The sequence below is a fragment of the Zea mays genome, chromosome 4, assembly GCF_902167145.1.
Source record: "Zea mays cultivar B73 chromosome 4, Zm-B73-REFERENCE-NAM-5.0, whole genome shotgun sequence".
Taxonomy (NCBI): domain Eukaryota; kingdom Viridiplantae; phylum Streptophyta; class Magnoliopsida; order Poales; family Poaceae; genus Zea; species Zea mays.
Window position 1 is genome coordinate 213,180,947 of NC_050099.1, and position 27,557 is coordinate 213,208,503.

The 27,557-nt window shown below is 45.8% G+C and overlaps 1 protein-coding gene and 1 non-coding gene across 3 annotated transcripts; both read left to right on the forward strand.

Annotated features, from left to right (window-relative positions):
• The first annotated feature begins 6,034 nt into the window (after nucleotides 1–6,034).
• On the forward strand, nucleotides 6,035–6,172 carry LOC111591417 (small nucleolar RNA Z247). The gene has a single exon (XR_004858051.1). It is a non-coding gene; the product is annotated as a small nucleolar RNA Z247 (small nucleolar RNA).
• Nucleotides 6,173–10,164: 3,992 nt separating this feature from the next.
• LOC100384270 (uncharacterized) lies at nucleotides 10,165–12,715 on the forward strand. Of its 2 annotated transcripts, none has more exon segments than NM_001176835.1 (3): nucleotides 10,165–10,700; nucleotides 10,801–10,930; nucleotides 11,011–11,810. In NM_001176835.1, coding segments are annotated over 3 exon segments (933 nt in total). In that variant the 5' UTR covers nucleotides 10,165–10,244; the 3' UTR covers nucleotides 11,358–11,810.
• Nucleotides 12,716–27,557: the final 14,842 nt, after the last annotated feature.

Genomic DNA, 27,557 nt, shown 5'->3' on the forward strand with positions numbered 1-27,557 from the left:
ATAAAACAAATGGCGTATGTAATAGTACTCTTTTAGGGTTTGTTCGGTTATTCCTATCCCGTGTGGATTGGATGAGATTGAAAAAAATTATGAGGGCTTGTTCGGTTATTGATATTACATGTGTATTGAATTGTATTGGGTGGGCACTAGTACACAGAAGCTCTATAGTGGCGGTTCTAAACCTATTTACACTGGCGTTTTTCAGTACCGCCAGTGCTAGGGGTCAGTGGAAATCAGCATTTCCACTGGCGGTTATTTTGAAACCGCCAGTGAAAAGTGCATTTTCACTGACGGTTTTCTTAAGGAACCGCCAGTGAAAAGTGCATTTTCACTGGCGGCTGAATAAAGAAAACCGCCAGTGAAAATGCATTTCCACTGGCGGTTTTATAAAGCAAACCGCCAGTGGAAATGCACTTTTCACTGGCGGTTTTCTTTATAAAACCGCCAGTGGAAGTTTTCCCGCCTTTTTTCAAAATTTCAAACAATACTGAATTATATATATATTTATTTACACACACACAAACATATATATATATATATAGATCTATATTGATATTGAAAGCAACATGAAATTAAATTCTATCATACATTTATATACATCAAAGTATTCTGTTTACAACCATATATGCTTCATGCATTCTATACATCATAAGTTTTCACCTAAGCTCTAATAACTATCTCGGCTAAGAGATAATCTACTAATTTCTGTTAGTATTCTAAATTCTGGCAAAGCTAATGTTCCGGAAGCATCGTGATATTTTCCTTCTGCGGGAATGACCTCTTTCAATATGAATGTGTAGAGGTCCTCGACTATGCCATACAATGCAGCTTCGGTCAAGTTCTCCGGGTTTCCTCGTTGAAATTGCTGTAAAGGAATTTTATAAACATCATCTATTTATACTCAATAATAACACATTTGCATCTTTAATGACATAAATACATACTTGACTATTACTAATAATACCTTGTCAGGGTTCGTGATGTATCGTCCGTTCACTCTCATGAACTCGCACGCATAGAATCCACATAGGAACGATCCTTGTGGTTGCTTGTGGCACTACATAACGGGAGATTGGTTATTTAGTTGCAACATTGTGTATGATATGTATTCATAAAATCACATACTTACCGGCCAGTGATGATGGATGTCTAGTGGCACGAGTTTTTTCGACAGGTCGTACTTTCCACCTCTCATCTTATAGAATCTATAAGCCCTGTGATCTCAAATAGAATCACCATGTTATTCTCAAATTTTAATCGATAAAAGTATGCATGCATAGAAAAGGCTTACAGCTCTAAGATGCTGAGGAATGTTGCATATGTCGAAGGGTCGAAGTTCAAGGAGTCGAGCACTAGCACCTTTCCAACCTTAGGATAAATGAGGAAGCATATCCAGTGGTCCCTGTACGAATCAAATTTGTGATGCATGTGTATTGAAATTATTAATTTTATTTATGCAAAATCACACTTACTTAAAGTTGTACGGGGCCATTATGGCTTCCCTGTCTTGAAATTGAAGCATTGCATGTCCTATGTAGGTGGCGTATCGAGCTTCAAAATCCTTCTTCATATCCTTTATACGCTTCTCAACTTCTTCGTCCGTCTTTCCCCGTATTTCATCGTTGTCTTTCCCGATTCTAAAAGTGTGGCTTTCCTCGGATATAAGTATTGGGTTGAGATACCCAACCCTTTTACTGGCACTAGCATTGGGCTTGGTACCGTAAAGAATCTCCTGCTGATCATGTTGCATTCTGCAAGTCACACGTGCATGTCAGATATTGAAATTTTATACAGCTCACTAATAATAACACACATATGTGGAAGTATGAGCGACACTTACAATGCAAACATCGTTACAAGTTGCACGTCGAGTCTCTGAAGGTTCATCATTAACCACATGTCCTCGAATGTAACAACGGCCTTTTGGTCCGAACCAATAAAAGCATGGTCTGGTATATGCACACTGATGGTGTCGATGCCAACCGATGATGCCCGCATGTACCAGTCATGCAACCTTTTAACACCAGCCGGGACCTTTCTTAGTTTCTCAAGAGGTAGCAGAGGTCTGCCCGGCACATATTTTTTAGGCACGTTTTTGTAATCTGCCTTAGTTGGCTTCTTTATCTTTGCGGCCATTGCCTCAGCCTTTTTTGCAGACTCCTCGTGCTTGGCCAATCAACAGTTTGTGACGTGAGGCTCCGTCCAATCCCTTTCAAAAACCGAGCTGTGCCAGCAGTAGTAGCTTTACTCTTCTTTTTCTGATACGGGGACACCAATTTTGGTATAGGAAGTTTAGATTTCTTTGATGGCCTTGGATCCTTTGATGGTTGCGGAGAAGGTGGATCCCTTGATGGTGGCGTAGACAGTGGGTCACCAAGAGGATGGGGAGGAGAAGGTGGTGGAGCCTTGAATGGTGATGCTTGTGGCGGAGACGGTGGGTCAGAAAAAGGATGAGGATAATAGTCTACTTCTTTTTCTTTGCTCATGGATTTTGAAGTCTTTTTTTGGGCTTTCTTTCGCTTCTTCCCTTTAGACACGGATGCAACACACTCTTCGTCCTCTCGATAGTCTTTATTCGTCTTGTACCTACTTGCACCGCACTTTGGGCAGCTCTCCAAGTCTTTATAATCATCACCTCGATAAAGGATACAGTGATTTCTACACGCGTGGATCTTCTCCACACCCATAGTGAGCGGACTGATTAGTTTCTTTGCATAGTACGTGTTAGCAGGCACATTGTTCTCCTTTGGAAGCATGCCTGCGATAATACTCAAGAACGCATCGAAGCCAGCATCAGACACACCATATTTAGCTTTTAACATCAACAGCTTTAGCACAGACCGGAGCGTCGTGAACTCTTTGGTACAACCCTTAGACTCGTCGTACAAAGGCTCTTCTGCTGCCTTCTTCAGGGACTCCATACCTTTCATTAAGAACATCGATTGATCTGTATGACGACGCAACATTGCCTCTAGCAACTCTGCATCTTCCTCATCCATAACACTTGGCAGAACATGAGGTCTATCATGTTCATTTCCTCCAGCGTAACCATGATCAGTAACATTTTGCACTACATGTTCGCTCTGTGGAAGAGGTTGGTGTGTCTCGTGAACGAACTGAAATCTGTCGTCGATGTTCTCAGGGTTTCCAGTCGTATAAGGCGAAGAGCTACCCTCTCCATGCTTTGTCCAAATTGTGTAATCCTTCATAAATCCTCGGCATACCAGATGAGATATGATTTGTTCTGTGTCATTAAATACAGCAGCATTTTTGCAGTCCATGCATGGACAATATATGTGTTTTGTCTTTGTTCTCCAAGCATGGTTCGTAGCGACATCAATAAACCTATGGACCTCGGATATGTATGATGGATCTAGCCTTGATAAGTTATACATCCAGGATGTCCTCTCCATCACCACCTGTAAAAAAGTAACATAAACACACAAGAACCAACCTTTCTTAGCAACATTCTTCCGAAAAATAAAGATAAACCCCCCCTTGTATTTTGTGAAATCTGGCCCTCTAATGGAAGTTGGGCTGCGAGCTATAGTTCTTGTCGGGAAGGATGAAGGGGTGAAACCCTATATCCAAAATGTGGCTAAATTTAAGGAAAATGAACAAAAATTGGCAAGAGGAACATAAAACCAAACTTTCCTAGCCATACTCTTCTCTCTAACACATGGTGAAGGCCTAGTTCAAAAATTGAGCAAAGATGAACAATAATTGGCAATTAAAACATAATTAAACCAACTTTCATAGCAACTAATAAAAACAATCTTAATTACCAAACCTATCTTCTTCTCTCTCCACACAACACATGAACCATTCATTAAACAACTTAATATGTCATGGATAAACTGATTTGAGAACTAAACATGAAAAAGGAGAGAGGATAGACAAAATCTAACCATATTAAACAACTTTATTTGAGCGAATAGAGCAAAAATGTGGCTAAAATGTGGCTAAAATTGAGAGAGGATACACTCTCTCTCAAATGGTGAAACCCTAGATCCAAAATGTGGCTAAAATTGAGCAAAAATGAATAAAAATTGACATTAGCAACATAAACCAACCTTTCTTAGCAATCTTCTTCCAAAAAATGAAGATCAAAACCTCTCCCCATGTATTTTGTGAATTCTGGACCTCCAAAATCGCCTCCAATGGAAGTTGGCTGCGAGCATACAGTTCACTGTCGGGGGAAGAAGAGGGGTATTTATAACAGACACTTCACTGGCGGTTGTCTTTAAAAACCGCCAGTGAAAATTGATTTCCACTGGCGGTTGTCTTTAAAAACCGCCAGTGAAAATAGGATGTTTCCACTGGCGGTTAAGTTAAGATAACCGCCAGTAGAAATCAATTTTCACTGGTGGTTTGTGTTACACAACCGCCAGTGGAAACATCCTATTTCCACTGGCGGTTGTGTTAAGATAACCGCCAGTGGAAATAGGTTTCCACTGGCGGTTTTTAAAGCCAGGCCCACCTGTTTCTTTCACTGACGTTTGATAACGGAAACCGCCAGTGAAAAGTTGAACGTGCCGCAGGCTTTGAGCTTATTTGTACTAGTGGGGATTGGGATGTATTTTGACTTGTTATGGATTTAAACCGGCTCAATCTCACCCAATACATGTGTATTATCACCAAAACGAACAAGCCCTGAAAGATTTTGACTTATTTGGGATTGAAACCCATCTAATCTCACCCAATCCACATGGATTGAGAACAAAACGAACATGCACTTAGATGGTGTTTCGTTCCCCAACATGTAATTATATAGGGTAATAGATATCGATACTTTTGTTTGGTTGAGCTCTTTCTATTTAGTACTAGGTATTACTATCTAATCCATTTATAACTAGTAATCATTACCGCTGGTAAGATATTTCATTATCATTCCCGTAACAAGGTCTAAACCAAACAACAATATAATCTTATGGGAGCGACTATTTTTTGAGCTTGCTATGGTGGTTGGATTGATAAGACCACTCTCAGCTGTAGTTTTTATTCAAGTTTCATATGTTAGAAAGAAAACTACGTTGTGTAAGACTCTTCCAGGAATAAGTCTAGATATTCTAATTTATATCGAGGTCAGTTAATCTAGTTATAATCTAATCAAATTTTGTACTTATCACACATATAAACATAGATCGTCGGCCTTAATGAAGGGTATAATGATTCGAGCGAAAATTTTGTGGTATTCAAAGACACATTCTCCAAAGACGCCTAGCGAGAAAGAGAGAATAACATAAACGACATCATCATCATCATCATCGTCGTCGTCGTCCTCGGCATTTGAACAAAGCCGGCAACAAACTTATCCGGGATAATTATAGCTCGTTTCGCAGGGCTTTGGCTCTAGCTTTTCTCTCGAAAAAAATCGGAGCCCTGCCAAACACCTTTTTTTTAAAACAGTTTATTGTGAAAAACACCTAAAAGCCAGAGTCGTTTTTGTACTACATAGGAGAAGCCACGGATAGTAGCTTCACCGGCTCTAGCACTTTAATTTAGGGAAATGACTCTGGCTCTAGGATAAGCCGTTTCTGCCAAACGATTTGCGAAATGGCTTCAGCTCTACCAAAAAGCTGCTTTTCAGGAACAACTAGAGCTGTTTTTGGGCAAGCCAGAGCCCTACGAAATGGACCCTTAGATCCTGTGGAAGGCACAGCCCCCCGCCCCGCCCGCTCTTTATGGCGTGCAGCTCGTGAAGTATCTCAACGAGAAGACTATCGTCACAACCAATGATAAGAAGGAAACAAAGATGCTCAATTTAGAGTATGTAGCCTGAATGGCACAAGATCAACAAGTCATATCGTACCTCCTCAACTCCCTCTCGAAGGAGATCTTTGGACATGTTGCCAAGAAGGATACTTCAGTGTTGGCTTGGAAAGATCTAAAAGAGATATATGCATCACAATCATGGGCCAATGTCACAAACCTTCAGTGTCCTCTAACAAACTCAAATTAGTGATAGATGACCATGCCTCAGTAGTCCATCAAGATGGACGGGTTTGTCGATGAGCTCACTGCATCTGATAAGGTGTTAGATGATGAAGAACTTGTCTCCTCTATTCTGCACGAGTTAGATTCAGATTATGTCCCACTTGCTTCTTCAATTATGTCACGACTAAAATATATATCTTTTAATGAGTTGTATGCACAAGCTCTTGGTTTTAATAGAAATTAGGCAATGCTTCATCAGTCAAACCCGTAATATATGTCCTCTGCTAAATCGGCTACACGAGAACAATGTCAAGGTAGGGAAACTGAAGAAGGTGCTCGGGCTCTAGATGTAGTCGAGGCAGTAGTCATGGCCTTGGAGACACCAGTCAAAGAAGAGATTGTATAAGGTGTCAAATTTGTAACAAGCCCAATCATCAAGCTTCTGAGTGTTGGTACCAGTATGACGAGTATTATCAGCTAGAAGACACATTTGATGGAGTCACTACGTCATCATCATATGATGTTGATACAAATTGGTATGGAGACACAGAAGCCATATGTCATATCACTAGAGAACTCAACAAGCTAACAACTCGAGAGAAGTATCAAGGTTAGGATCAGGAGCATGTGGACAATGGTACAAGTATGAAAATAAAATATGTTGATGATTCATTTATTTTTTCTCTAGTTCGATCTCTTCAGGTCAAAGATGCTCTACATGTGCTAATTGCTAAGATGAATCCTCATTATGTGCATATTATTTGCAAAGAAAATAACATATTATTTCAATGTCATCCAATTTTATTTTTATCAAGGATCGAGACACGGAGAAAATGATTCTTGAATGAAAATGTATGAACGACCTCTATCCAATCAAGTCGATGCACAAGATTTAGAACTAGATCACAATAAGAATAATGAAGCTTACTAAGAAGTTATGGTACAACAAATTAGGTCATCCTTCCTTTAGCATAGTAGATCAGTTTCTTAAAATAATGATTTGTCCTTTGTTAAAAGGGAAAAGTAAGTTGATGTGTGATGCATGTTAGAAGGCAAAGAGTCATCAACTTCATTATAGGAAATCATATAGTTTGTCTTCTCATCCTTTAGAACTTAATTTTCTGATATATAGGTCCCGCTCCTAAGTATGTTGGAAGACATAAATATTATGTGAGTTTTGTTGATGATTTTATTTAATTTACATTGATTTATTCTCATTAACAAATTAGATGTATTTCAAGTGTTTTAGAACTTTTATAGTCTTGTTGAGAGGCAGTTTAATAGGAAAATTCTAACTATGCTATTAGATTGTGGAGGTGAATATGAGAGTCTAAATTCCTTACACGAGTCGTTGTTTATACCGAGTAGGGCGATAGTCTTGCGAGACCATACCAACTCCGTTTGTAGTGTGGCCTCCACTGTGTACTGGAGGGAACGAGACCCATGATGTTTTGGATGAAACCTCGATGGTGAAAACGGTGGGGAGCGTCCGAGGGGAGGCTAGAAGCGGAGCACCACTTGCGCATGGAGAAGGCCCACGACTCTATACAGAGTTACCTGTCTGAGGTGTTTGGCCCTCACGTGGGCTTACCTTTGCATAGGGCCACCAACGAGGATCAGTTAGAACCTTGCGCGGTTCTAGATACCTCGGTAAAAATATTGATGTGTCCACGGGAGTTTGCTTTCTCTATCTTTGCTTTTAAGCTTCCGCATTTATATTGATTACTTAAGTTGCAATCTTTACTATTCTTAGTTTAGAATATTAGGATTAGAACTTAGGTTGCATAACTCCTTTTGCAGTATAGATAGCAACACTTAGACAACACTAGTTAGCATATTATTGCTTAGTTATTTGCATAAGTTTTGTTTAGGAGAATTATTTGTGGACTAGATTAGCGAGAAAAATAGTAGTGCTAATTCAAAACCCCTCTTAGGCGTGTGTTCCTTTCACCGGGTTCACTCCACTAGAAGTATCAAATCTTGCGGCCACACTAATGAGGTATTTTGTTTCCCTTACTAAAGTTTAGTTCGTGTCACATCATATGTTTAAATATCAATTATGAATATTAAATATAGTTTAGTTATTTAGATAAAGACTAAACTACTAGATATATTCATTAAACCTAATAAAATATTTATAATTAGCACATGTTTACTGTAGCATTATATGAGGAATCATGGACTAATTAAGTTTAATAGACTCATTTTAATTTAGTTTTCTTTAGTGTAATTAATTTTATAATTAAACTATATTTAATACTTCTAATTAGTATTCAAACTATGGATGGAACGGGACTAAAAAATAACCCCTTAGATCAAACGGGTCCGGAGCACAATCGTACACACCTATTGCGCATTTAACTAGAAACTAACTAAAAAGGGAAGAAAAGTACCATTTGAAAGAAAGAAACATTTGGAATTCGTAAGGATTATTAGGTATAACAAATTAGCAATTTTGGCTCGTACAACTACGTCAACATGCCAAACACATGTTTTTATTTTCCATCATTTTATGATGTTATGCTTGTTCACATGACTGCTCCAGTTAATTGATCTTCTATTTCATACCTATGCATATATATGACACCAAGATTATATTCTAATTCAGAGCACAGTTACAACAACATTACAATAAGAATATATCACACATGTATTAGGGCATGTTTGGTTTCTTTAGTCCAAGGACTAAAGTTTAATTAGGGGACTAAAATTTAGTCATTATCCTATTTGGTTGTAGCAGCTAAAAGTATTTAGAGCACATTAAATAAATAATAAGAAGACCAAAATACCACCCATTCTCTCTCAATTAGTGGAACTAAAATAATTAAGGGGCAAAAAGTGAAATTAATATGGTTTAGTCTCATTTAGTCACCCTTTGATGGACTAGAGACTAAACTAGTTTAGTTCTTATTTTAGTCCCACCGTTTGATATTTATCGTGAGTTTGGTTGCCTGTATTTGCTGGTGCCTGCATCGCGGGATATAATGAGCTAGTGTTTGTTTGTTGTCAACGAGGATCTACGCGTGCGAGGTGTGTGTTTGGTTACATGCATGCAGATGTAGAGCGAGGCTTGTACGATACTCAAAGCACCCTGGGTCAGGGTCTGCAGGCGCGAGCAAATTGGTCGCATCTTTGAAACCAGGCTCCCGCGCGGCCTGGCTCATGCAACAAGGCTACAGGGAGAAGCCAACCAAACAGGCCTTAAAGACTAAATGAGAATAAAATAAAAGAACTAATCTTTAGTCACTCAAACCAAACAGAGACTAAATATTCGATAAAGTTTTAAGACACAACAATTACATAAAAACAAATTATATATATATATATATATATAATATATAGTCATGTACTCTTAGCCGGCATATAAGTTTTACCTTATCTCTAGTTTGTAGACGAGATGGATGAAGGAAACATCTTATACGAGACGCCGGACGACTATTAAAATTAGTGATTTATATTAGTAGAGATAAAGGTTGGGAAAACCAAAAATAACAGAAGAGGCCGTGGTAGGTTTCATCTCAAAATATGTGATCATTATTTGCAGCATTAATATCTGATTAGGACTAGCTAAAATTATACACCACTACTATACGATCAATTATTAAGCATGCCGTCCGCGTCTACCAGCCTAGCCTGTAGCTGCAGCTGGGTACAGTCCCAGCGTACAGCTAGCAAGCTCCCTTCCCCAGAACAAACTGGAATAAAAGCAGCATGGGAGGAAGGATGGTGACCATCAAATGGAAAAAAATTAATAAAAAAACACAAAGAAAAAACTGCATAAAAGTGTCTGAATTTTAGATAATTTGAGTCAACACGCATGTATAACCTAATTAGTATGAAATGTTGCTTTTATGATTTGTCTTTGTATTATAACAAATCATTTTTTTTTGTCTTTGCTTAACTATACAAATATTTTTTTTATTATTATCGTGCCAACACGTAATTAGATTTGTTAGGTTTATAATGTTGTCTTATAAATTCTTTATTCTCGAAACTACAAATTACAGACTATATCTATATAAAATACAATAAATCGTATATGTAATTTTAGTATTAAAAATATATAATAACTATTATCTGAAAAAAACTAAAATCCATATACCTGAATTTAGCAAAATCCCAACGGAAATAGGACAACGGGCACTCAAGTGAAGCGCACCTACCTACCTACCTACCTACACCTACCAAATACAGGCAGCGCCCCTCCCCTCCTCTCCCCTCGCTGCGGCTCTGCTTCGCAGCCAACCAACCACTCGACCGGGTGGTCCACCTCCCACCCCATCACACCACCACACCAACTCGGTCAAATGCATGGGCACGGGGCCATGGCTCACTCACAGGGATCCGGGTCAATGGGGCGGGCACCCTCGGCCCTCGCTCCTCCACGCTCTCCACCTCGACCCCTCTTTCGTATAAAACCAACCACTCCTCCCCCGCTCCTCCCCGGCTCCTTGCCTTTGTTCTGTTCTCCATTCGCGAAAGGCTCGCAGCAAAACCACGCCATCGATCGCCGCCACCAGTCCAGCATCCTCCGATCGACTACGTACTCCCACCCACTCCGGCAGCAGCGAGGCCTCTCTGTCTGTGCGCGGCGTGGCTGTCGTCGATCTCTGCCTGGCGGGCGGCCGGCATGGGGAGGTCCCCGTGCTGCGAGCAGGCGCACACCAACAAGGGCGCGTGGACCAAGGAGGAGGACCAGCGCCTCGTCGCCTACATCAAGGCCCACGGCGAGGGCTGCTGGAGATCGCTACCAAAAGCCGCAGGTGCGTAGGATGCGGATCAAGATATATGCATGCCATGCTTGTATGTTTCCAAGATGGGGTGAGTTTGATAGATGTGCGGGGCGGATGGACGGCTGTGCAGGTCTGCTGCGCTGCGGGAAGAGCTGCCGGCTGCGGTGGATCAACTACCTGCGCCCGGACCTCAAGCGCGGCAACTTCACCGAGGAGGAGGATGACCTCATCATCAAGTTCCACGAGCTCTTCGGCAACAAGTAGGCTGCCATGCCATGCATGTCCATAGAGATGAAATTAAAAAAAGAAGAACCGTTCCTGATCGCGTATGTGTATGCAGGTGGTCGCTCATCGCCGGGAGGCTGCCGGGCAGGACGGACAACGAGATCAAGAACTACTGGAACACGCACATCAAGCGCAAGCTCCTCGCCCGCGGCATGGACCCGCAGACGCACCGCCCGCTCGCCAGCGCGACCGCGGGGCAGCAGCATTACCAGCTGCAGGAGCCGCAGAAGCGAGCGGCCGGCGGCGGTCCAGCAGGCCATCCGCACCAGGACCACTTGGAGGTCGTCGTCATCTCGAACTCGCCGGACGAGGCCTACAGCCGTAGCAGCGACGACGAGCCGCGGTCCGCCACGCCGCCGCGGCGCCACCTCGACATCGACCTCAACCTGTCCATCAGCCTAGCGGCCTACCAGCCGCCGGAGGAAACCGGCATCATCAAGCAGCCACTGGTGATGAAGCAGGAGCAGGAAACGGCGGCGGGCGGCACCAATGCCGCGGCGGTGTGCCTGTGCCTCAACAGCCTCGGGTACCGGCCGGGCGTCGAGTGCGTCTGCGGCGACGGCAGCTCCTCCTCCTCCTCCTCGCACTCCCACTCCCACTCCCACCAATGGGCTCTGAATTTTTTACAGGCGGCGGCGCCCTGCTACAGAGGCCAATAGTGTAGTAAGAGCGATCAGTGACATCATTAAAATGGGAGCGTTATTACGATCGAGACTGAGGGTGAGGGAGGGGGGCAGAGCTGAGCAGGGATAGTAGTTAACTACAGCTAGTAGTAGTAGTAGTACGTAAAAGACACACATGCTTAGGCTTTAACAAGTCTCTGAAACACGCATCATGGGTTATGAGTTGTGCTCTCGTCTTGTCGTTTCAATTCGGAGGACAAAGTGATCATGCTATGCCCATGCCTCCTCAACAAATCATGCTTTAGAGTAGTTTGATCATCGATGATCTTCTTCCATCACCTATAGCTAGAGCAGATGTTCTCTTCTTGCGGCAAAAAAAAACCCCCCGCATCAGTAGTCATGTGCATGCATGGCTGATAATGGCCTGCCTTCTTCCTGCCTGAGATGCTGATGAAAAGCAAAGCGCAGTGACCACTTGGACGGTGCTTCGCTGGTGGCTATGGACAAGCCAGGTTACTGGATGTCTGCAGCCACACATGACCCACTTGGACGCGCGCTGCTCACAGAAACAGAAAAGCTGGGTGCCGGTTTTTGGCTTGGAAAAAGCTTGTCTAGCTTGTAGAGCGAGGGAAGGGGAACTGGGCATCGGAGCATGATGCATGCGAATGGGATTGATGAGATGAGAGATGCCCTTCCTTTCCTCTGGACTCTGTTGGTTGGTTAGGTACAGTAGGTAGGTAGGTACAAGGGGCGGAAGGGATGTGAATGCAAGGGATGAAAAGTGCCACGGAGCAGCGGCATGGATTGGTTGGGGGCCGCTTTTGTTTGGTTTCTTATTATTAATGGCCTACTTGTAACTGGTCGGAGCATGAGCATTTGAGTTGAGCATGCATGATGGTGGTGGTTGGTAGTCTATTGGCAGGTAGTGTCAGGAACTCACGACAAGATCCAAGCAAGCTTTCAGGCTTTTAATTTCGAGCAGAGTGGGGGCCAGCAATGGTGAACTTCAGTTTAAGCACAGCACCAAACAGTGGTCTGGGCTAGAGTAGGGAAAATTTTACCGCCGACACACGACCCGATAAACCCGATTTTCTAGTTTATCGCTGGGCCCCATCTATTTTACCTATCGACCAAAAATTTCGGCCCTTTTTTAAATTGGGCCCAAATCAGACGCGTGTGTCAGGCCCAGGCGTGAGGGCGTGAGCTAGGTTTTCTACGTCGCAGCCGCCGGAGAGTTAATCACATTCAAATATCTTCCGGTCTTCCCCACTCGACGCAGCGGCCGCCGTCAAGTCGAAGAAGCATATCCTCGGTGGCTCAACCTCGGTCCTCGGCACACCTGTCGTCGCCACTATTACGCATCCTCTATAGCTTTTCTCCTACGAGCAGGACGACCCACGGCCGCCGCCCCTCGCTTCCTACAAGTGAAGATACATGATAGAGCAGGATGACCCACCGCCCACGGCCGCGCGCTCCTCGCTGCCACCCGCTAGCTCCTCGTTGTTACTTTCTACGCCTGCACTTGGCACACAACCAGCATCGCTAATTTTTGTTAGCTATACAGTGCCGCACGTAATGCTCCTAGATTTGACTATATGTTGTCCATGAGACAAACTGAATAAAGCAAGCACTTGTGGTCGTTAACTTCTTTAGATTCATAGGTTATTGTCATCTTTTTGTAAACAAAAATATTAAAAAGTAGATGCTTGCTTACTGGTCAATATACAATTATTTGAGATGATTGTAGAAACACATGGCATTTGAGGTTGAGGAAGATGATGCACATCCTAGAGGGCGTTCAAATGCAACTGTGACAGATGAACAAGGCGATTGTCATCACAAAGGAAAGAGTGTCATTGGATCATCATCAAGCGGTTTTGCTGGTATGAGCACAACGCATGTAAACACTATTGAGGTGGTCACACAAAATGGTAGGTACATGTTAGTGTATTTTTATGTGATGGTCAATAAAAAATATCATTTTTTACGGTATGGTACTCGTGCACTTTTAAAATATTGTTGTCTTACACTGCATGGAGGCGTGTGAACTTAAAAGGAGGCATTCAGATCCCATGGAGCCATGGTGAGACTTATGTAAATGGTTTTATGTCATACCCGGGTTTTAGGGACCCAGGCACGAACATAATCACCAGGTGTGCTGGGACAAAGTCTCACACATATAATGAATCATGGTACAGAAACGAATGTCACATCTTTACTATAATAGGAGTTCTATACAAAATAAATAAATAATTACATCATAAAGAGACACGATCTAGCAACCTGAAGTTGACTGGGAGACGACGGTCTAGACCTCTCACGAACACATCGCAGCATTCCTCCATGCGCCTCATCCCGTGGTACATGTTCTTGACCTGTGGGGGTGTGAGACAGCAAGGGTGAGCTCACATACGTTCATAGCTCAACAAGTTGTGGGTAATAATGTGCATGAACTCACCAAAGGTGGGAGTTCATGAAGTGTAAGGCTTACCAAAGAGAATGGTTGAAGCTGAACATTGCTTTTAAAGTTGGTCAAAATTTTATTAGCATTTACTAGATGTAATTAAATACCAAACCATAATAATAATAGAACAAAATTAATAATACATCACATGCAATGCAAATGACAAATTGAATTTAGTTCCATAATTTAATCATGCGGGAGTCCTGAGCTGCTCTTGACCGTGAGCTCGGCTAGTATACCAGTTTTACACTCTGCAAAGGTTGTATCCTATACTCACAAGTTATGTTACCCATCTGCCAAGGGGTCATGAATCCCATACACCTCTACCAAAGAAGCGAGGCAGGGAAACACTACGAGGCCTTTACAAAGTTCCACTAGCTTCCGAAAACCTGCTACAGTTTCTGGGAAGAGCAATTGCAAGAATCCCTCGTCCGACCGCCATCGTAGCAAAATCAACCCGAGAACCTCCCTACATGCCTACTCCCCTACTACCCTTGCCCCTTTCGGGTAAGGTAGCCTTCAACTAGCTTTCCTAATTAGTCAGCCAAGGGCGTCCCATTCCACCCTTGTGGTGGCACGTGTTTCTCAAGTTAAGCTCTATGTTCCAATTAAAATTAATGATCTTGACATAAACATAAATAACATAACAGAATAATTGGAACATGGATATAATGAAATATTATCCCAAAACCATATAAAGCAATAGCAAAACTACCCAAATGATTCAGGGGTAAACATGGTAAAATATAATTAGACTAGGGTGACCTATTGGATCCCATCAAAATTAAACCTATGAATGAATAAGTGATACTAAAGAATATTATTGGGTAACAAAAGTGGTCAAGGGCACAACTTGCCTGAGACTTGAGATTCCAGGTACCAGGATGATCTTCAGATCCTCGTGACCTCACTGCTAGTCGTAGCAATACAAACAAACATGGTATAGACAAAATTAAAATCACACCAAATATAAGAACAAACTGCATAATAATAATCTACGCATCGCTACGAGATCGTGGGTTCGAGAACTACTAAGATCGGAGCTACGGTTAGGGAGTTATGATTTACAGAAGATCCATGTGATTTATCTATCAAACTATATTATAAATTGGTTAGCGTAAATCATATGAGAGATTATTCTATAAATAATTAACTCAACTTTAAACTAAGTCATTACTTGATCATCTTTTAGGCCAAAGATAACCATAAGATCAGGATACTATATTAATATTAGAAAAGCTAATCCAGAAAACATAAATTAATCAAATTAGTTACCTAATCATAAAAGTGTGGGATATCATATAACCAATGTTGCTACTGCGTAGTAAATATTTATACGAAGCTAACGCAACTGGAATGAGTCAATTCGGAATTAAAACGGAGGAGTTATGAATTTCCGAATTTATTAAGTGCTTAGTATAGAATAGATCAAGTGAATAATTTTAATTCAAGTTTCATAGCTAAACAAAGGTACTAGGTGATAAATAATATTAAAACAAAATTATTGCAACTGGAATGGGTCAAAAAGGGCTAAAATGAATTAAATATGATTTATACAAGTTTCTGGAATTAATTTTGTATTAAAAATCAATTTATGATATTAATTATCTATTTCTATCACTCTCTGGACTGCGCGCCAATTACTGAAAAGGTCAGGGGCTAACCCGCAATATTTACCCAGACACAGTCAACCCCGAGTTGGACGACGGGTTGGTTTTTATAAAGCGTAGGGGTTCTTCTGTAAATCGATCGGGTCGAAGGGGTATGAAGTATTCCTGATCGTCAGATTAGAAATCTATAGGCATGATTGGGTCAAGGTTAACTTCAACCGGTACATGACGACCGCCCTCCGATTGAGGACACACAGCTAGGATTTAATACAGCTATGCTCGTCTCTTATTCACCCGATCAGAGATCCACAGTCAGGATCGATCGTGCGAAGGGGTACGCAGACTTCTAATCTAGGCGGTCCAATGAGATCTGACGGTGCCCGCTGTGGGGGACAGATATCCCCTGGGTCCACTAGAAGGATAAAAGACCTCACGAAAGGCCCAAGGGCCCCATAATTCGTAAGGTCATCCCCTCGTGGGCCTGGGAGGAACGACCAGTGGAGCGGATTAACACAAGGCCGGGTCGGCGCAAGCCGAGACGGCCCAACAAGTTCGAGCAGTAATCGCAACAGTGATCCGACCTTCGCGCGCAGGAGCCCCGTACATCGGAACTGAGCGAGGATGAGTCGGCTGAACTATAGGAAGATAGACTCAGTTAGTTCACTATTATTTTGGCTCACGTTGTTATCATATCCACATATAATGCCCCACGGTCGAGTATATAAGGCCTAGGGAACACCCCTTCAAGACAATGGACATCATTCATTACTTAGCCATCCACCCCGCTCTCTATGTTTTCCAGCACTAGAGAACTCCCTTGTAACCCATCACATAAAGCACTCTAGCCAGGACATAGGGTGTTACGCATCTCAAAGCGGCCCGAACCTGTACATCATTGTCTACTATTTCTCGTGCGCCCAGCACGAACCATCGAGCTACAGTCGGTAACATCGTCCTACTCCTAAAAGCACCTTGAGGGGTAACCCTGGGTGTGCGGTCGAACCTAAAACACCGACAGCTGGCGCGCCAGGTACGGGGTGTGTCATCGATCCAAGCTAGCTCAATGGCCGTCACCTTCCAGCACAAGATCATCCTCCGCCCTGGATCCATGTTCTGCTTCGGTACTATCTCAGCTGTAGCGGATGAGGAGGGAACTCTGCATCGCCTCGCGGATCCGCCAGAAAGGAAGCCTTCCTCAGAAATCTCCGAGAAAATCGGGGCGAGGCAGGAAAAAGCGCAACCTCCAGCGCTCTGAAAAAAGATTACCTTCAGCAAGCTAGGAGCCGAGGGTCCTTCAGCCCGGAGAACTCCACTGTCCACCTCTCTGACGAGGGAATGGACACGAATCACAAGGAAAAAGGAAGCAAAGGATCATCAAGCTGATCTTTCTATGCCTCCGCCCTCGAAGGAGAACAGAAAGAAGATCGTCGTGACAGCTACTCCATTCTACCCCGACGTCCTCTTCATCGGGAGAGTGGAATCGCCCCCCATCTCCGACGACGAGCCGACCGCACCCGGAGAGGAACCTCCTCAGCGGGAATCCCGCCGACGAAGGAACCGACGCCGAAATATCCGGCGACATCACGAGGCTAGAGAGCGGGACCCGGCGCAACCTGTATCGCGAGACGAGGTCTCGGAGATAGGAGAAACTCCGGAGGAACATGTCTTCAGGGAACGAAGGAATTCCCGACGACGCGATCGTCGACGGGCTCAAGAACAGGTCGAGCAGGAGACAAGGCAACGTCGGGAAAATCCACTCTTCGGGCGCAACCTAAACCCCGACTTCGCCCGAGCCATGAACACGCCGAGTGAAGTCGGTGGAGTATTGGCTCGGATAGCTGATGGCCTTCCCCGGACTCCCGACACTGAGGGCTATCGGCGGCTGTTCACTCAAGCAGCCAATCATCTTCTACCCCTCGCTCACCCGCCGAACGATCTACGACACGCCATCAACAGTCGCCGGGACGCACGGAGCTCCATCAATGCTTCGCGTGAACGACGACACGAGAACGAGATCCGATGCCGGGAAGAGTACGACTGGGACCACGGCATCCCAGCACGGAGTCAGGCTACCAGGACCGAGTCGGCCATGGCTTCAACTGGTGGCACCACCCGGGGACGGTCGAGGCACCACGACGACCACTCCCCTCCCCGGGACAGACAACATCATCGACGACAGGAGGACACATGTGGAGTATCGACACTTACTCCGCGCCTCAGGGCCATTCAATGGCCCCCTAACTTCAAGGTATTCAACATCGACAAATATGAACCTAAGCAGGATCTGGGAGGCTGGCTAGCCGTCTACACCACCGCTGCCCGAGCTGCTGGGGCAACCGAGGACGTAATGACCGCGTACTTACCTATCGTCCTCGGGCAAGACGTGCTGCAATGGCTGCGACACCTACCCCAACACTGCATCGACGACTGGAGCGACTTCAGTCGGTGCTTCACCGCTAACTTTCAGTCTCTCTCTGACAAACCGGCGCAACCATGGGACCTCAAATCCATCAAACGCCGAGGGGATGAAACTCTTCGGTCATATCTCAAAAGATTCCAGACCATGAGAAATCGTATCCCCGAGGTCGCGGAAGCAGCAGTGATCGAGGATTTCTATAGGGGATCCAATGACTCGGCCTTCGTCCGAACCATATTACAGAAGGCGCCGAGACTACCTCCGAGCAGCTGTTCCGGGAAGCCAACCTCTACATCACTGCCGACGAGCGAGCTCAGGACCTCATCGGAGGAGCGAAGCCAATACCAGTGGCACCGCGACGCGACACGAACCAGCAGCCCGACAAGCGTTGGGAGAAGAGGCATCGCGAAGAAGTCCACGCCGCCGGACCACCTGCCTCTCGCGCCCGAGGAGGACCTCGTGGAGGCAAACGCACGCTGGACGACATCCTCGACGCCCAATGCCCGTACCACAAGGACATGCGCCACACCCTTCGGAACTGCAGAGATTTCAAGCACTCCGTCGGGCACGGCCGACCCTTCCAACCTCTACCTCCTCCCCCGCCGCGAGGAGGACCAGGAGAACCGCGACAACCCCAGCAGCAGGAGGAGGGAGGAGGTGGAGCCTTCCCGCGCATCGACAGAGAGGTCAATGTCATCTTCGACGGACACGGATCGCAGGAGAACAAGAGACAACAAAAGCTCAACGATCGTCAGATACTAGTGGCGGCTACCGGTCCTCCCGCCCCATACCGATGGTCGGAGCACCCGATCACCTTCACCCGGGCAGATCAGTGGCTCAATTTCGACCACCCAGGCAAATACCTGCTCCTCGTCGATTTGGTGATCCGAGAGAGCAGGGTAAAGAAGGTATTAGTGGACGGGGGAGCAGCATCAACGTCACCTTCGCCAGGACACTCCAAGGCTTGGGAGTTCACCTCAAAGAGCTCCACGAGTCGGACACTCCTTTCTTCGGCATCGTGCCAACTGAAGGAGAATACCCGCTAGGCCACATCTACATGCCGGTCACCTTCGGAACTCCAGAGAACTACAGAACCGAGTTCCTAAGGTTCGAGGTGGCAAACTTCGACTGTGGGTACAACGCCATCATCGGGAGGCCTGGATTGGCAAAGTTCATGGCCATCCCGCATTATACATACATGATATTGAAGATGCCGGGACCGCAAGGGATCATAACTGTGCGCGCTGACTTCCAAGGCGCCGCAGAATGTTTCCGAGTGGCCATTCAGGCGGCCCTCACCACCAAACCATCGGTGACTTCTTCTGCGCAGGCGAACTCAAATCCTGAGGAAGACCTCATGGTACCCGCAAATGAAGTTCAAGCCACGACCTCTATGCGGCCGACTGAAGAAACCAAAAGGATCAACCTTGGGTTCGCTGATGAACGCAAAACCGCCATCAGCAGCTCCAGCCTGAATGACAAATAGGAAAGCGCACTCGTCCAGTTCCTGCAAGATAACCGAGACGTATTCGCATGGCAACCTGTGGATATGCCGGGAGTCCCGAGAGAACTGGCCGAGCACAAATTGAAGGTCTACCCCCAGGCGAGGCTGATTCGGCAAAAATTACGTCGTTTCACGCCCGACAAGAGAGAAGCCATCCGTGCTGAGTTAGCTCGCTTGGTCGCGGCATGATTCATTAGAGAAGTGTTGCATCCTGAATGGCTAGCTAATCATGTTCTTGTACTCAAAAAGAATAAAGTGGATTGGCGCATGTGCGTCGACTATACGGATCTCAACAAACACTGTCCAAAGGATCCCTTCGGGCTTCCTAGGATAGATCAGGTGGTAGATTCCACCGTCGGATGTTCTGTGTTGTCTTTCTTGGATTGCTACTCTGGGTATCATCAAATTAGTCTGGCAAAAGAAGACGAGGAAAAAACAGCATACATCACTCCATTCGGAGCTTTCTGCTATACCTCCATGCCGTTCGGCCTCAAAAACGCTGGAGCGACTTATCAGAGAGCTATTCAAACATGCTTAGCTGGTCACTGGGGCAAGTGTGTGGAAGCTTATGTGGATGATGTGGTGATCAAAACAAAAAATTCAGAAAATTTCATTGAAGATTTACAGCTGGTCTTCAACAGTCTACGGCGATATCGATGGAAGCTTAATCCCGAAAAATGTGTTTTCGGAGTACCAGCAGGAAAGTTACTCAGGTTTATTGTCAGCGATCGAGGGATTGAAGCTAATCCAGAAAAGATCGAGGCTATCATGAGGATGGAAGCACCACGATCACAGAAGAAAGTTCAAAGACTTACCGGATGTATGGCAGCTCTGAGCAGATTTATATCTAGGCTGGGAGAAAAAGGCTTACCATTTTATAAGTTACTCAAGAAGGTGGACAAATTTCAGTGGACTTCAGAAGCACAGGAAGCTCTAGAGGCGTTGAAAAAGTTCTTTACAACACCACCAGTGCTGAAGCCACCGCGTCGAGCCACGCCGACTCAACCAGCTGAAGATCTGCTGTTATATATCTCTTGCACGACTCACGTGGTGAGCACCACGTTGGTAGTCGAGCGAGCAGAAGAAGGACATGCATACCCAGTACAACATCCTGTTTATTTCATCAGTGAAGTTCTGGGTCCCTCGAAGAAGAAATACCCTCAAGTTCAGAAGCTATTATATGCAGTACTTCTAACTGCACGCAAGCTCCGTCACTACTTCGACGACCACAAAGTCATAGTAGTCATTGGATTTCCGATAGGAGATATTCTTCACAACAAAGAAGCCATCGGGAGAATAGCCAAGTGGGCCTGCGAGCTGGGATCTCATGACATTGAATTTTGACCTCGCACTGCCATCAAAACTCAAGCACTGGTTGATTTCGTATCAGAGTGGACCGAACAACAAGTACCGGATAACCCAGAAACCGCAGAAGTATGGCGAATGTATTTCGATGGCTCGTTAAAGCTACATGGAGCAGGCGCAGGCATCCTCTTTACTGCACCTGGGGGCGAACACCTTAGATATGCCCTTCAGTTGTTATTTCCAGCCTCTAACAATGCAGCAGAATACGAAGCTCTGATTCATGGACTGAACATTGCCATATCACTGGGCATCAAGAGACTGATGGTATATGGAGATTCTGTGGTGGTCATAAGTCAGATAAATAAAGAATGGGATTGTTCGAACGATTCCATGGGAAAATACTGCACTGCTGTCTGGAAACTAGAAGACAAATTTGAAGGTCTGGAATTTCACCATGTGGAAAGAGATCGAAACACGGCAGCTGACGTATTGTCCAAGCTAGGATCCAGTCGAACTCAGGTCCCGCCTGGAGTTTTTGTTCAAGAAATATTACACCCAAGCATTTCACTGGATCAGACAGAGGAATGTAATGCTCTGAGCCAACCAGAGTCAGATTCTGATGACTGGAGGGAACCGATCATCAGGTATATAAAGAATGAGGAGGAACTAGATGACAAGAGTGCAGCCGAGCGCATCGCAAGACAGTCGGCTCACTATACACTCATTGGGGAAACACTATACAGAAGGGGCGCATCAGGAGTCCTCATGAAATGCATTCTCTCAGCTACTGGAAAGCAACTTCTGGATGAGGTCCATGCTGGGCAATGTGGAGTACACGCAGCATCCAGGACCCTAGTTGGGAAGGTCTTCAGGTCGGGTTTCTACTGGCTAACAGCGAAGAGTGATGCAGCCGAGTTAGTCCAGAGGTGTGAAGACTGCCAGTACTTGTCAAAACAGCAGCATCTACCAGCACAACAGCTGCAGACTATACCCGTAACTTGGTCGTTCACGTGCTGGGGATTGGATATGATTGAACCTTTCAAGAAAGCTCAGGGAGGATACACTCATGTACTGGTGGCTATCGACAAATTCACTAAATGGATAGAGTTCAAACCCATTGCTTCTCTAACTTTAGCTAAAGCAGTGGAATTCATACAAGACATAATATTCAGGTTCGGGATACCGAATAGCATCATAACTGACCTGGGATCCAACTTCACCAGTTCAGAGTTCTTCGATTTCTGCGAGCAAAAGAGCATTCAGATCAAATATGCCTCGGTGGCGCACCCAAGAGCCAACAGGCAAGTAGAAAGAGCCAACGGGATGATATTAGAAGCACTCAGAAAGAAAGTCTTCGACAAGAATGAGAAGTTCGCAGGAAAGTGGATCAAAGAGTTGCTGTATGTGGTTTGGAGCCTGAGAACTCAACCTAGCCGACCTCTGCATGGAAATACTCCCTTCTTTATGGTTTACGGTTCGGAGGCAGTGCTACCTGCTGATCTCAAGTTCGGGGCACCGAGGTTAATCTTTGAAAACATAGAAGAAGCTGAGGCTACTAGGCTGGAGGATGTTGATGTACTCAAAGAAGAGCGACTGAATACGGTGATTCAATCAGCACGGTATCAGCAAACTCTGAGGCGCTATCATGATAAGGCCATACGACATCGATCCTTCGCAGTGGGAGATCTTGTCCTCCACCGAATTCTAACGGGGGAAGGACGACACAAATTGTCACCTCTATGGGAAGGACCATTCATAGTAACAGAAGTCACTCGGCCGGGATCATATCGTCTCACTCAGATGGACGGCACAGAAATTGGGAACTCATGGAACATAGAACACCTCAGGAAGTTTTACCCCTAGCTACATCCCAGAAGCTATTGGGACGATGATGTATTCTGTAAATTGAGAAATATATCATCAATAAAAAGTCTTCAAAGGCACTCAAATTGTTCGTTGTCAGTTGGCATACTTACTCAACTCGGGGTGACCACTATGCCCTACTAACGGAGCAATCGGCTTAAGTCGGCAATGACTTAAGGCGGTGCGACATGCTCACGCTTACTAAACTTAGGGTGACCACTATGCCCTACTAACGGAGCAATCGACTTAAGTCAGCAATGACTTAAGGCGGTGCGACATGCTCACGCTTACTAAACTCGGGGTGACCACTATGCCCCACTAACAGAGCAATCGACTTAAGTCGACAATGACTTAAGGCGGTGCGACATGCTCACACTTACTAAACTCGAGGTGACCACTATGCCCTACTAACGCAGCAATCGGCTTAAGTCGGCAATGACTTAAGGCGGTGCGACATGCTCACGCTTACTAAACTCGGGGTGACCACTATGCCCTACTAACGGAGCAATCGGCTTAAGTCGGCAATGACTTAAGGCGGTGCGACATGCTCACACTTACTAAACTCGGGGTGACCACTATGCCCTACTAACGGAGCAATCGGCTTAAGTCGGTAATGACTTAAGGCGGTGCGACATGCTCACGCTTACTTAACTCGGGGTGGCCACTATGCCCTACTAATGGAGCGGTCGGTTTAAGTTGGCACTGACTTAAATTGGCACGGCACGCTCGGCACGTTTGCAATCACCCATCTTAGGGCAACTTCTATGCCCCACGACGAAATCTCAAAACCACCGCACTACATTTACTTATACAAATGTAGATACTATGGAATTCTAACAATGGGAAAACAATAGTAGCATTCAGTATTCAAAAGTGTTCTCTAACAAAACATCCGTTCAAAGCATTCATTGTTTTCTATTTAGTAATGTTCTTCTTAGGAGCAACTGACGAAGAAGGACGACTCGAGGAATCAGGAGCAGCATTCACGTCAGCCACTATGTCATTAGGAACAACCACGCCGGGTCTCCTCATCAGGATCCGCCCCTCACGAATAGCTTTATCCATAGCTTTGTCGCGCTGGGCCCTCAGAGTAGCAGAAGTCTCTTCAGCAGCCTTGACAGCCAACCGAGCAGTTTCTAGCTCCTGGACGACTGACTTCTTGGAAGCATGCAGATCCTTGATGACAGTATCTTTGGTCGACACCAACTGCCTGAGGCGAATCACATCATCCAAGGACTCTTGCAGCTTATAACGATGATTATCCAACTCCTCCCTGGTGAAGCGATGACTCCTCTCCAAGATGGTCAATGAATTGCTGGCATTCCGGTACAACTTGTCAAGGTTGTCACGAGAAGTGGCGAGGGCACGCTTTTCCTCCTGCAGTAGAGAATCAATTTCTCCAACGTCAAGTAAACATCAAGAGCATAGCAGATAAGGGCAACCAAAAGTTTGATTCAGTAGCTACCTTTTCAGAATCAAGCTGAGCATTGAGAGTGGAGTTCAGCGTGTTAACATCATTCAGAGAAGCAGAAACCCAAGCCAGTTCAGTCTGACCTTGAGAATATTTTTCCTCAAGATCAGAATACCGCCGAGCCATATCTGTCAAGAAATAGTCAAGCAAAGGTGTTCAGCTAAAAAGCAGATTAATCAAGTAATCAAAAAAGGAAGCAAAAGAGCACTGACCGACATTTGCCACCTCCAAATCAGATACACGCCGCTGAAGCAGCACTGGATTCCAATGCGCCAGAGACAAAGCTCCTTCTGGGGCAGAGGCACCCTGCAACCTCAGCCGACTAGACATCTCATCAACCAACGCTTGGCATTAAAAACAGACAAGCATGAGAGCAATTATCTGCCTGGGGTAAAGTCAGACCAGAAGAAACCAAAATACCTGGAGGTTGGAGAAGAATGAGGGAACCCCCAAGTCGTGTGAAGTCAGTTGATGGCTTGACGAAGGATCACCAACCGGAACAACTCGCAACGCATCAGTGGGAACCAATTCAGTGTCATCAGCAGAAGCCAGAACTCTGTCATCAGGTGCGCTGGCCTCTAAAGCGACTCCTTGACCCAAGGCTTGGGCTATCGCCATGCAACCAGAATGTGGAGGAGAAGACCCTACGTGAACATCCATGGAAGTGTGGTAAGGAGAACCCACTCGGACACCCTCGGGGGCTGGGTCATAGCTCGCGCTACCCATCTGAGCCGGATCATTTCCGGCAACACCCTCGGGGGCTGGGTAAGCGCCAGCACCATCCTTGAGGGCCGAGTTCTCTGCAGCAGCCACCTCTAAGGCTGAAGGTCTCTCAGTCACTTCCGTGGGAGCAGTGCAATCCAAACCAGCCTCCTGACCCTCAAGACCGCGCTCTAAGGTCGATGAGGCGCGGGACGCTGCCCGGGATGACCCCAACCCGGCATCAGGCACATCAGCACAAACATCCATCGCGCCACCATCTGCCGGCTCTGACAACAGATCTTCTGGAACTATGTCTTCAAGAGTTTGATCAAAGTTCGTCAGAGATAATTCTTGCAGACAAAGCAGGAGAAGGAACACTGCTACTTTCCCTACTAGCTATGTAATGCCGACTGTTCTTCCGAATCAGAGGGATTTCGTCTTCTTCTTCATCATCTTCATCAACAACACAGACAGCACACCCATTGGGATCCACAGCAGTCGGGTCACACCCATTGGGGTCAGCTTCAGCAAATTCAGGCACTGGCACTTCCTTAGCAACAGGAACAGAAGGACCGGCATCCTGATCCAAGCTAGACACCCGACGAAGACGTCTCTTCTTCTTTTTCTGCCCCTCAGCAGGAGAAGTGGGTTGATTGGCTCGGCGAGAACGTTTCGGGCGAACACTGTCAGACCTCTGAGCATCCAAAGCTTTGCCAGCCTCAGGGATGGGCGCCACCACTAGTGTTTCAGCTGGAGCGGCATCAGAAGAATCCTCAGCTAACATATCCAGCATGGCACTTATCTCTGCGTCACTTGGATTCAAAGGCACCTCAAAATGAACCTGTCTCTCGTCGTCAGGAATTTCTCCGAGTGAGGCAACCAAAGCACTAACTTCTTCGGGAGAGGGTCGCACTCTAAGGCCCAAACCGCTATCACCAGGAGGAGGATTTGACACAAAACTGGTAAAGGCCTGGGAAGGAGGCAGATTCTAGGACGAGTATGCAACAGGAGCGCCAATGTTCGACACCTTGCCTCTGAGTATCATCTCGAGCCGGCTCACCAAGTCCACGACAGGAATTCTTCTGTTGGTTACCCGGGTTGAATCAGCCAAGCCTCGGTACAGATAGGCCGGATATGCTCTGTCTTTCAGCGACTAAATGTTCTTGAAAACAAAGTCAGCGACCACAGCTTCTGCAGTCAGACCCCTTTCTTTCAACAATCCAACTTTAGCTAGCAGAGCCCCTGCCTCAGCCACCTCCTGGTCTGTGGGGGATTCGGTCCAGCTCGAAGTGCGAACATCCGGCTGTCTCCCTGACCGTGGGGGGAGGGAATTCCCATGATTCTCCACGATGAACCATTCCAGGCGCCATCCCTTGATGCTATCCTTGAGTGGGATGTCGAGGTAATCAGTCTTCCTCCCACAGCGCATCTCCAAGCTCGCGCCCCCCACCAGCTGGTGCTGCCCTCCGGCCATCCCTGGCCGACAGTGGTACAAATACTTCCAAAGGCCAAAGTGGGGCAAAACACCAAGAAAGGCTTCGCATAAATGAACAAAAACAGAAACTTGCAGAATGGAATTGGGATTCAGATGGGTCAGATTCAAGCGATAGAAATCAAGGAGACCGCGAAAGAAAGGAGAAATGGGAAGACCAAGTCCGCAGATAAGAAAAGGAACGTAAATGACGGATTCGTGGGTGTCTTCTGTCGGAACAGTGACCCCACGGCAGATCCGCCATGAACAGAGCTCCTTCGGAGGAAGAACTCCGGTAGAAACAAGATGAAGAAGGTCGGATTCAGAGACAACAGACATATGGTTACCTGCGAAAGGCAACTGACTGTTGGGATCGATGGGGGGGGGGGAATGATTGCGATGGACGAACTTGAAGCTTTTCGCTTGGGCGCCATCTCAACCTTGCTAGCGAACGGAGCGGAAGCAATATTGCAGGAGAGCAGAGAAAGCCTAGATGCAGAAAAGCAGAAACTAGGGCACGGAACGTGGAGGCGTGCGACAGTGCAGTACATATGGGGTTTTCCTGGGCCAGACGCCATTTCTAAAAAGCAACCAGTCATCACCCGGCGGTTATTTCTAAAACGCAGGCGTGCCATGTCATCACCCAGCTGTTATTTCTAAAACGCTGGCATGCCATGTCATCACTCGGCCGTTATTTCCAAAATGACCGACGCAACCCAAATTAACTCAGCTGTTATTTCTAAAAACGCTGATGTTACCTGACCTCACTCGGCCACTATTTCCAAAGCGGCCGACGTGGTCCGTTATCACTCGGTCGTTACTTCTAAAACGCCGACGTCGCCGACAGTCACTCGGCTATTATTCCTAAAACAGTGACGTGGCTCCAGAAGATTCGGCTGTTACCTCTAAAATGCCGACATCGCCAGTAACCGCTCGGTCGTTATTTCTAAAACACCAACACGGCCCGCTATCGCTCGGCTATCACTTCTAAAATCCCCAACATCGCTGATAATCACTCGGCCACCACTACTAAAGCGCTGGCATCGTGAAGAAGGCAGTCTGAAGCACGGCTCAATGATTCTAAATCGCTACTCAAGCATTATGTTCAAAAACAGCCTCTGCAGTAGGCATTAACACGATCGACGATCAGCAAGAAGGCAAAATGATACACAC

Coding starts and splice junctions, on each gene's coding strand:
- LOC100384270 (XM_020551715.1), top strand. CDS start 10,568: ATGGGGAGGTCCCCGTGCTGCGAGCAGGCGCACACCAACAAGGGCGCG. Junction 10,701..10,800: donor ATCGCTACCAAAAGCCGCAG/GTGCGTAGGATG, acceptor ACGGCTGTGCAG/GTCTGCTGCGCTGCGGGAAG. Junction 10,931..11,010: donor CACGAGCTCTTCGGCAACAA/GTAGGCTGCCAT, acceptor ATGTGTATGCAG/GTGGTCGCTCATCGCCGGGA.